Consider the following 11568-nt stretch of genomic DNA (forward strand, 5'->3'; position numbering starts at 1 on the left):
TTCAGTGAATATTGTAAAATGTTTAGGACTCAGATAATGTTGCATATTTACAAAGCACTATTATAAATATTAATGAATCCTCATAAACTTGCTACCTAAATGAAGTACCATTAACTTTTCTATCTCTGTTTCCATGATAGTAAATAGGGATGAGCGATTTGCATTAGGTTAGAACTCCTAAATTCCTACAGCACTCCCATTTGGTCAGATAACTAAACCATGCTGGCTCCATATTAGCTCCAAGTCAGTCTTAGGAAGCCACTTGCAATTAAGCCTCCTGTCCTGGAGCCCTATTGCTAAATGATCTGTCTTTACTTCACAACTAAATTACCACGGACTTGTGCATTACAGAGTTCCCACCCCCGACATTAGGGAAAAAAACAAAGCAAACCATAAGTGGTTTGGTTCAATTTGTGTCCCTAAAGACCAAGGAGTTTGGAAGTTTAAAAATAAAAATACAGGTTGGTTTATTTTGCACAGTTTTAAAAGGGTAGCAAGGCTTTCAGTACATAGCCTTTGGCAGAGAGTGCTGTTGCAGGAGTGATAAAGTACCAAGAGGCTATACTGAATGCTTTGTTATCACCAGCATGAGTTCTAAAACATGAAAGCACTGGCACAAAGGGACCATTTGGACAATAAATTGTAACAGTTAATCCAAAACCATTAACATTCTTTCCAAACTGATTGAAGTTGATCTCCACTTTATACCACAGACAGGAATTAGCCCTTGCTGATTGATCTCACCAGCCTTGTACCACCATACTTCTAACCTAACTTTGGTTTTCTATTGAATTTAAAATATTACACCTCTACCCCGATATAACGCGGCCCGATATAACATTAATTCAGATATAACTTGGTAAAGCAGTGCTCCAGGGGAGGGCAAGGCTGCGCACTCCGGTGGATCAAAGCAAGTTCGACATAATACGGTTTCACCTATAACGCAGTAAGATTTTTTGGCTCCCGAGGACAGCGTTATATCGAGTTAGAGGTGTACTGCTCTTCACTATTGCTCTGACCTTACCTTAAGGAGTGACAATACTTGAACAAACTGTTCCCTGCCACTATATTGCCTGAACGAGCTTCAGGACGTTGATATTGTGATGAGTGATTGACCCACGTATGGCAGTATCCCTAAGATTTAATCATGTGATAAGACCAAAAATCTCAAAGAAAGTAATTAATACTCTTCTTCCAAGACAGAAGCATTGATGTAGCCATCAGTAGCATATAAAGGGCCTTGCAAATGTGCGTCAAGAAAGCCTTATAAGCACATCATGGCTGCAGCCTACGCCTAGGCAGTCACTGCGTTGTCAAATAATGATAGCGGTTAGAAAAGGAATGACAAGTCATGCTTCTCTATTCCTATTTCTCTCACTAATTCACTGTGTAATACTGGATGAATCTCTAGACTTAACTGTGCTTCTATTTTCCCCATACAGGAAATAAAAATAAGTGCAAGAGAGCAGAATCTGCTTGCATTATTGCATATGAAGTATAAGATCCTTGGCTAAAAGGTTTTAATAAACTAAGTTGCATTAGTTTATAAGCAACGAACACTGATACATTTTTAAATGTATTCATATACATATACTTTCCCACAAAACACAACTACTGGAACCATCAAGACCTACACAACGTTAAGAAACTACATGATGCTATTCCTTCTCTCTATTCTGTATACTCATTGTTTGTTACTAGAACTCGTGTACTGTCCAACATTATGACTATTTAAGTCAGACTACTGACATGCATAAAGTTTAATGTATATAGAGAGAGACAAGAAGGGTGAGGTAACATCTTTTATTAGCTCAACTTTTGTTGGTGAGAGAGAGACAAGCTTTCAAGCTACACAGAGCTCTTCCTCAGGTCTGAGAAAGGTACTCAGAGTGTCACAGTTAAATACAAGGTTGAACAGATAGTTTAGCATAAGTAGTTGGCACATATCCTAAGGGACCATTCAAGGGGAACATCTGAACTAAAATTCCACTCACCGAGAGGTGGAGGTGGCCCAGAGGCAGACCCCCTATTATACGGGTGCATCAAGTGTCTTCTGACATTGGACTTTCAGCCCATCAAGTGCTTGCGGTCCCACACAGGAACAGAGCAAATGGCGAACAATCTCTATGGTCAACCAGCAAAGCGTTGAAGAAGTTTCAAGGGGAATTGGTTTCAAGACAGGGACTTGATGGTAAGCAATTTGTGGTTGGGATTGTGTCTACCTTTACCTGTCTGTAAATTACCCAATACACTTGTGAGCACAGATTTAAATAAACCAGTGGTCCCCAAACTTTTCAGGGTCACGCCCCCTCTTACCTTTGTCAGTGTCATTCCCCACCACCACCAAGGAGCTCAGCCGTGGCTTCCAGGAGAGAGGGAAATGCAGACAGAGGTAAGGGGGCTGCAGCTGGGGGCAGGTCTGGGGCCAGGCGCCAAAGCTGGGGGGGCCAGGCCACAGCCAGATGCTGAGGCTGGGGCAGGGCCAGGCGCGGGCCTGAGAGCTGGGGCCACAGCTGAGGCTGGAGCAGAGCTGGATAGCGGAACAGGGCAGGATAGCGCTCCCTCCCTGCGCTCTCGTGGGGACTGACCCATCCCCCACCTCTCCCCAGAACATTCCTCTGCACCTCCCCAGTGGGAGCACCCCACAGTTTGGGGACCTCTGAAATAAAAAGGTGCCATTGAAAGGCACGGAATGACTATAAACCATACAAAAGGCATTACATAATCTGATTAAATGTTTTAAATCTACCCCATCTACTGGCATCTTCTTGTTCTCCTATGCTTGATACAGAATAATCCCTATATTTGAGATTAAAATGGATACTCATAATCTCTTAATATTTTTTTCCACTGTCTATGCAATGGACAGTGATATTCCAAACATCTTATTAGTGTATGGACCTTACACCAGTGGTTCTTAACCAAAGGTCCAGGGCCATAAGCTGGTTTCAGGGGGTCCACAAGCAGGGCAACTCACTGGGGCCCAGGGCACAAAGCTGAAGACCCACCACATGGGCTGAAGCCCAGGGCCCTGATCTCGGTCTTCCGGGTGAAGACGAAGCCCAAGCAATGTAGCTTCGCGGAGGCCCCATGGGATGGGGCCCCAGGCAATCAATCTGCCCTGGTTGCTACCCCTTTATGACAGCGTTGGCTTTTATACACAGAAAACCAGTTACTGTGGCACACGTGGGCCATGGAGTTTTTATAGCATGTTAGGGGAGGCCTCAGAAACAAAAAGGCTGAGAACACCTGCCTTACACAATGAGAAGAGATGAACCAAGATCTTATTTTAAAATTTTGTTACAAACATTTTTATAGTTGCCAAAACTTAAGTTTAAGTAATCTTGCCTGTTCTTTCAAGGGAAAGTGCCAATTTTCACTGGAGCTGTCCTGCAATTTACAAGATACTGACTATAGTACTATATGAATCCTAGATAGCTTTGGGGACTGTTTCAACACCATGGCATAATTGTCATTACACTGTAAAACAAAAATCCTCTGGCAGGACAGCCTAAAAAGGAAGAACTCCTTAAGTGCACGTGCCATACTGACAGGCCAAAGTCAAGCAACAGCATACATGCCATATGCTAGTTAAAGCACAGCACTGGGTGTCAACATGGGTTCTTTCCCAAGCTCTGCTACTATCCTACTCTGTAACCTTGAGCTAGTCACTTTACCTGTCAGTGCCTCATCTTCCCCTTTTCTAAAAGAGAAAGAACAGCTTCACAAGGCATTGTGAAGTTCAGTGAATCCATGGTAGAAAATTGTTTTGAGATCCTTTGACAGAAGGCATGACAGGAAATGGAGCATGCACAAGCCCCTGATAAATACAGAGACTGTATGGACCACATGCAGAGTGCAGTCTGCTGCCATAGTTACCCGCTGTGGCAGGGGTTCTCAAACTGGGGGTCACGAGCTGTCAGCCTCCATCCCACACTCCACTTTGCCTCCAGCATTTATAATGCTGTTAAATATGTAAAGAAGTGTTTTTAATTTAAAAGGGGGGGTCACCCACAGAGTCTTGCTGTGTGAAAGGGGTCACCAGTACAAACATTTGAGAACCACTACACTATAGGGAGTTCACACTCTCAACCCTTCTCCCTGTGGGACAATGCACAGCCCGCCCTCCCCACACACACACCTCTTGCCCTGCTGCACACAACACAATAGCCACAGTCTCTCTCCCTGTGGGTCAATTCACAGCCCCCCGGTTCCCCTAGCCCTAGCCCCTCACCTTATGAGACAATGTACAGCCCCCTGGTCCCCCCAGACCCAGAGCCTCACCCTATGGAACAATGTACAGCCCCCTGGTCCCCCCAGACCCAGCCCCTCACCCTACGGGACAATGTACAGCCCCCCTGGTCCCCCCAGACCCAGCCCCTCACCCTACAGGACAATGTACAGCCCCTGATCCCCCCAGCCCCAGCCCCTCACCCTACAGGACAATGTTCAGCCCCTGGTCCCCTAGACCCAGCCCCTCACCCTATGGGACAATGCACAGCCACCACCACCACAGCCCCAGCCTCTCTCCCCGTGGGACAATGCGTACACACACACACCCAATCTCTCGCTCTCTTACCAGTTGTCCCTGGTGCCCTAGGGACACAGCCCCATACTCACCATCATTCTATTGTTTGTGACCGGGGTCCCGACGCCCCAGCTGGCCTCCGCAGCCTTCTCCACGCTGTACCGGCTGCCAGCCACCGTCCCGTAAGCGCAATGACAGAACGCTACCGCAAGGCCTCGCGGGAAATATAGTTCTCCACTCTGCCAGTCTAATACTGAAGGAGGGGCTGAAACACTACAAGTCCCAGAAATCTCCGCGCCGCCGGGCGCATGGCTGGCCGACGTGTAGCTCCCAGAGGCCTCGCAGCGGTACTACAAGTCCCATCATGCTCATCACTGGGCTGTACCAAGCTCAAAGATACGGCAGTATCAAGTTTCCCCTCCTTAGTGGCTGGGGCTGGGAGAAGGGGTAGGATTGGGGTTACTGTTGCCCCTTGCCTTTTATTTTGGCCATTTTGAGTGATTGCCTGAGCCTGGAGTATAGGCAAATAACAGAGGACTGCAGAGGCAAGATTAGAAATATAGGCAAATAACACAGGAATGCAGAGGCAAGATTAGAAAGGCAAAGGCACAAAATGAGCTCAAACTAGCTATGGGAATAAAGGGAAACAAGAAGACTTTTTATCAATACATTAGAAGCAAGAGGAAGACCAAGGACAGGATAGGCCCACTGCTCAGTGAGGAGGGGGAAACAGTAACGGGAGACTTGGAAATGGCAGAGATGCTTAATGACTTATTTGTTTCGGTCTTCACTGAGAAGTCTGAAGGAATGTCTAATATAGTGAATGCTTACGGGAAGAGGGTAGGTTTAGAAGATAAAATTAAAAAAGAGCAAGTAAAAAATCACTTAGAAAAGTTAGATGCCGGCAAGTCACCAGGGCCTGATGAAATGCATCCTAGAATACTCAAGGAGTTAATAGAGGAGGTATCTGAGCCTCTAGCTATTATCTTTGGGAAATCATTAGAGATGGGGGAGATTCCAGAAGACTGGAAAAGGGCAAATATAGTGCCCATCTATAAAAAGGGAAATAAAAACAACCCAGGAAACTACAGACCAGTTAGTTTAACTTCTGTGCCAGGGAAGATAATGGAGCAAGTAATTAAATAAATCATCTGCAAACACTTGAAAGGTGGTAAGGTGATAGGGAATAGCCAGCATGGATTTGTAAAGAACAAATCGTATCAAACTAATCTGATAGCATTCTTTGATAGGATAACGAGCCTTGTGGATAAGGGAGAAGCGGTGGATGTGATATACCTAGACTTTAGTAAGGCATTTGATACGGTCTCGCATGCTATTCTTATCGATAAACTAGGAAAGTACAATTTAGATGGGGCTACTATAAGGTGGGTGCATAACTGGCTGGATAACCGTACTCAGAGAGTAGTTGTTAATGGCTCCCAATCCTGCTGGAAAGGTATAACAAGTGGGGTTCCGCAGGAGTCTGTTTTGGGACCAGCTCTGTTCAATATCTTCATCAACGATTTAGATGTTGGCATAGAAAGTATGCTTATTAAGTTTGCGGACAATACCAAACTGGGAGGGATTGCAACTGCTTTGGAGGACAGGGTCAAAATTCAAAATGATCTGGACAAATTGGAGAAATGGTCTGAGGTAAACAGGATGAAGTTCAATAAAGATAAATGCAAAGTGCTCCACTTAGGAAGGAACAATCAGTTTCTCACACATACAGAATGGGAAGAGACTGTCTAGGAAGGAGTATGGCAGAAAGAGATCTAGGGGTCATAGTGGACCACAAGCTTAATATGAGTCAACAGTGTGATACTGTTGCAAAAAAAAGCAAACGTGATTCTGGGATGCATTAACAGGTGTGTTGTAAACAAGACACGAGAAGTCATTCTTCCGCTTTACTCTGCACTGGTTAGGCCTAAACTGGAGTATTGTGTCCAGTTCTGGGCAACGCATTTCAAGAAAGATGTGGAGAAATTGGAGAGGGTCCAGAGAAGAGCAATGAGAATGATTAAAGGTCTTGAGAACATGACCTATGAAGGAAGGCTGAAACAATTGGGTTTGTTTAGTTTGGAAAAGAGAAGACTGAGAGGGGACATTATAGCAGTTTTCAGGTATCTAAAAGGATGTCATCAGGAAGAGGGAGAAAACTTGTTCACCTTAGCCTCCAATGATAGAACAAGAAGCAATGGGCTTAAACTGCAGCAAGGGAGATTTAGGTTGGACATTAGGAAAAAGTTCCTAACTCTCAGGGTAGTTAAACACTGGAATAGATTGCCTAGGGAAGTTGTGGAATCTCCATCTCTGGAGATATTTAAGAGTAGGTTAGATAAATGTCTATTAGGGATGGTCTAGACAGTATTTGGTCCTGCCATGAGGGCAGGGGACTGGACTCAATGACCTCTCGAGGTCCCTTCCAGTTCTAGAGTCTATGAGTCTATGGAGTCTTGCTTAGTGGATTTAGTGTCCAGCCCAGCAGAGCAGTCAGGGTCTGCACCAAGGGTCTCTTGCTCTTGAGGCAGGTGACAGCACATGTTGACAAATTGGAAACAGTCCAGAGGAGAAGGAGAGCAACAACAATGATAAAAAGGTTTAGCAAACCTGACCTATGAGGAAGGATTAAAGAAACTGGACCTGTTTAGTTTTGAGAAAATAACATCATTTGTTGGGGAAAAGTCAACATGATTTTTGTAAAGAGAAATTATGCCTCACCAACCTACTAGAATTCTTTGAGGGCTGTCAACAAGCATGTGGACAAGGGGGATCCAATGGATATAGTGTACTTAGATTTTCAGCAAATCTTTGACAAGATCCATCACCAAAGGCTCTTAAGCAAAGTAAGCTGTCATGGGATAAGAGGGAAGGTCCTCTCATGGATTGTTAACTGGTTAAAAGATAGGAAACAAAGGGTTGGTATAAATGGTCAATTTTCAGGATGGAGAGAGGTAAATAGTGGTGTCCCCCAGGGGTCTGCACTGGGACCAGTCCTATTCAACATATTCATAAATGATCTGGAAAAACGGGTAAACAATGAGGTGGGAAAATTTGCAGATGATACAAAACTACTCAAGCTAGTTAAGTCCCAAGCAGACTGCAAAGAGCTACAAAAGGATCTCACAAAACTGGATGACGAGGCAACAAAATGTCTTATCTCCGTCTCCTTGATTTTGAGGCTGTTGCATGCCTAGGTTTTTCTGTCTCTGCATACAGACTCTCTACCTCAGTCTCACCATGAGAAGTAAATGTTGGCCCTACCTGAATCCCCTTGCTGGCTTGTTCAATGGAGAGTCCAGCCTGGGTCTCTATGACACCTTGTTGAATTTAGGATCTGTCTGGGTCTCCACGGTATCCTGTTTAGTATTCCTTATCTGGGCCCAGACCAGTTCTTCCTGCAGGACCAGACACTGTTGCTTTTCCTCCTAGCCCACATCCAAACCTGGTCTCTTGTTCTAACGTGACTAGTTGGTTGATGATTTTCTCCTGTGTGGATCTTGTTGGCATTTTCTAGGCTGATCCCTCAGTCCTTGGGGAGGCCGTGATCTCTCTCTCGGTCTCTCTTTGCTGTTCTTACTCCAGCTTCTAGCCCTCCTACTTCCTTTCCTACTTGACCTCAAACAATTCTGGTGCTAAGTTGTTCTAGACCCTTCTGAATGAGAGCTGAGAAACCAAACCAGTCTCTCCCCTGAAGTATCAGCCAAGGCAGAACCTTGACCACCCCAACCACAGTCAAGATCTCCAACCCTGAACCTCCAGCTCAATTTCTGCAGTAGGGTTACTATAACAGAGTTCAAAAAATAACTAAATAAATTCATGGATGGGCCTTTCAATGGCTATTAGCCAGGATGGGCAGGGATGCTGTCCCTAGCCTTGGTTTTCAGTGACAGGAGATGGATCACTTGATGATTACCTGTTCATTCTCTCTGAAGCACCTGCCATTGACCACTGTCGGAAGACAGAATACTGGTCTAGATGGACCTTTGGTCTGACCCGGTATGGCCATTCTTATGTTAGGGTAAATATGGGTCTCACCATGAATACAAAAGATGTACTTGAGAAATGTTAATCCAGGGTATTTATTCTCACCCAATCTTCCCAGACCTGAGTGTACCCACAACCTTTGGGAAAGGACAAAAAGCATTGTAAATACTTTGCTGCATGAGACTGCATTGGTGATGGCAATGTATATAAATTCACATTAAGTTGCCACTTACTAGACAGACTGAGAGGTTTCTGGGGCATCAGAGGATGGAGATAGAGCATGTCCATTACAGGTCTCAAAGACGGCTTCAATTTGCTCCACCTCTTCCCGCACATCCTGCACTGTCCCCAAGGTTGACTGAAAGTGTCTTACCCAGCTCTGTGCTCCCCTGGGCAGAACCTCTAAGAATTGCTCCAAGATAATCTGAGCCAAGACTTTCTCCATCATACTGGTCCCAGAACAGAACCAATGCCTTGCAAGATCTTGTCATTTCTAGAACACTACCTGCAGTTGTGCCTCTTCTGGAAACAGTTCTACCTGAAATTATTGTCTGTATATCTGGTCTACACTAGAAAATTAGGTTGTTTAACTACATTGGTCAGAGGTGTAAAAATCCACACCCCATGAGCAATGTTGTTAAACTGACCCAGGTACACAGTGCAAGACTCTCAGGGAGGTCGATTACCTACGCCGACAGAAGAACTCCTCCTGTCAGCATAGGTGGTGTCTACACCAAAGAGCTACAGCGGCACAACTATGCCGCTGTAGCATTTTGAGTGTGGACAATCCCTTATTTACACTAAGACCCCCTAATGCCTCTCGCAGTGGAAGGGGGCTTAAAGTGAAACAGCTCCCTGGTGATACTGCCTGTGAAGAGGTCCTTCCTGGTGAGTGGACAGCTGGAGTAAAGGCTCTAAACTGATCATGCTTCAAGCACTGGTGAAGCGGCATGTCAGAAGCAAGACTGGAGCATGCTGCACTACATATAGTCTCTGTTCCTAAACTGCTTTAATTTCCACTGAGGTCTGTGCAAGTCCTTGCATGGTCACTGAATTCAAGGAACCTTTTCCCCCCAAATATCATTCCTGCCTGAAGGTCAGGCAAGGAACAAATAAGAATCAAGTTTGCTAACTCAAAGGCATAAATCATAAGACTGTAAGACCAGATAAATTCATACACCATTGATTAGTTTGCTTAGTGAAACTCTCAAGGCTGAAGCAGCAAAGAATCCTGTAGCACCTTATAGACTAACAGACATTTTGGAGCATGAGCTTTCGTGGGTGAATACCCACTTCGTCAGATGTAGTGGAAATTTCCAGGGGCAGGTATATATATGCAGACAAGCTAGAGATAATGAGGTAGTTCAATCAGGGAGGATGAGGCCCTGTTCTAGCAGTTGAGGTGTGAAAACCAAGGGAGGAGAAACTGGTTTTGTAATTGGCAAGCCATTCACAGTCTTTGTTTAACCCCGAGCTGATGGTGTCAAATTTGCAGATGAACTGAAGCTCAGCAGTTTCTCTTTGAAGTCTGGTCCTGAAGTTTTTTTGCTGCAGGATGGCCACCTTAAGGTCTTCTATAGTGTAGCCAGGGAGGTTGAAGTGTCCTCCTACAGGTTTTTGTATATTGCCATTCCTAATATCTGATTTGTGTACCATTTATCCTTTTCCGTAGCGACTGTCCAGTTTGGCCAATGTACATAGCAGAGGGGCTGAAGATCCAAACCTGTAGGGAATGGCATGATGAGATATTCAATTGTTGCTGAAGTTAATACATCCAGTGTCTGTTTATAGTTCAGGTTTCCCAAAGATAATGTGGTAAATGGATATTATATGTGTCCATGTGAGGTTTACTGTCATTTTGAGACTGACAAAGTCACCAGAAAAATTACTGGCTGCAAGTTTAGTCACAGACTAGCAGCATAAAATAAAAGTCTTAAAACTTTAAAAATTTAAAAAACCAAGAAGTCAGCTTAACAAGGAAAATAAGATAGCATAACTTGGGAAGAAAAGCAACAGCATAAATAAGCCTCACATTCTATAGCCAGCCTCTGAATAAGAAATAATACAACTTAGCACTTATATTACACTTTAAATGTTCAAAGTTCTGCTCAAACAAAATCTAAAAGGACAAAAACGTTGTTTGTAGACAGACTTGAACATTTAAAGTGCAACATAAGAGCTAAGTTTTATTTTTTAGTATTTCTGGTTCAAAGGCTGCTTCTGCTTTCTCTTTTCTTCCACAGTTATGCATATTTTTTCTTTCTTGTTTTTTTTAGCTAGAAGTCCTTTACTATAGCCACTAGTTTGAGGAAGCACAATATCTTTCTGGTACTGCTTTATATTTTGAAAGGCAGAGTAGAAAACAGCTTTCATTTTCAATTACTTCTCCAGCATACCCTTTACAAAGTCAAGGCTCACTGGTGGTTGGCTGCTTTTGTTGTTGTTTTGGGGGAGATGTAAAACATGAGGCTTATATCATGTGGCTTTTATTTCTAGGTTGTAATTATTAATTATATGGACCAATTCACTGTTTGTATGAATGGGTGCAGCTGCATCGCCTCCAGCAGCAAAGAATTTGAACTCTGTATTTGATAAGAATCTGCCTGTGTTTTTTGCTTTATTAACATTATTTATTATTTTTATTATTGTAGCATCTAGGAGTGCCAGTCCTGGATCAGGACCCATTGTGCTAGGCATCGTACAAACACAAAACAGACAGTCCTTGCACTGAAGAGTTTACAATCTAAGTATTTCTCTCCCCTTCTGGCTCCTACAAATAGTTAATACTGTAATTCTGTGTGAGCTGTATTGATAGGCTCCAATAATTAATTGTTATTACTTGTATCCATTACCGAGAGTTGGGGTCTGATTCTCCACTGCCTGGTACAGTGTCAACATTTAAATCTGTGCAAAAATGATATTTTGATTCAGTAACAGTTTACCTGCCATTTACATAGGTGTAACGGGATACACAAGGTGCAAGGCAGAGGAGACTCTGGACTTTGCTGTTTTTAAAGCTACAGTGCCAGTAGCTTTAGTATATTAGCTTTACA

General features: G+C 43.9%; 1 protein-coding gene across 3 annotated transcripts in view; it reads right to left on the reverse strand.

Moving 5' to 3' along the window:
• Positions 1-4733, reverse strand: part of LARS1 (leucyl-tRNA synthetase 1) — a 49706-nt gene extending 44973 nt beyond the window's left edge. For 2 of the 3 annotated variants that reach the window (XR_004001608.1, XM_030572710.1), the window contains exon 1: positions 4621-4733. Coding sequence is in view for 1 of the 3 variants with exons in the window: in XM_030572710.1 (XP_030428570.1) it covers positions 4621-4626 (6 nt within the window). In the remaining 2 variants the exon portion in view is untranslated. Of the gene's footprint in view, positions 1-1994; positions 2125-4620 lie in introns of all 3 variants that reach the window. The other variant, XM_030572711.1, reaches the window with a different exon arrangement.
• Positions 4734-11568: the final 6835 nt, after the last annotated feature.

Source organism: Gopherus evgoodei, chromosome 8 (assembly GCF_007399415.2).
Source record: "Gopherus evgoodei ecotype Sinaloan lineage chromosome 8, rGopEvg1_v1.p, whole genome shotgun sequence".
Taxonomy (NCBI): Eukaryota; Metazoa; Chordata; order Testudines; family Testudinidae; genus Gopherus; species Gopherus evgoodei.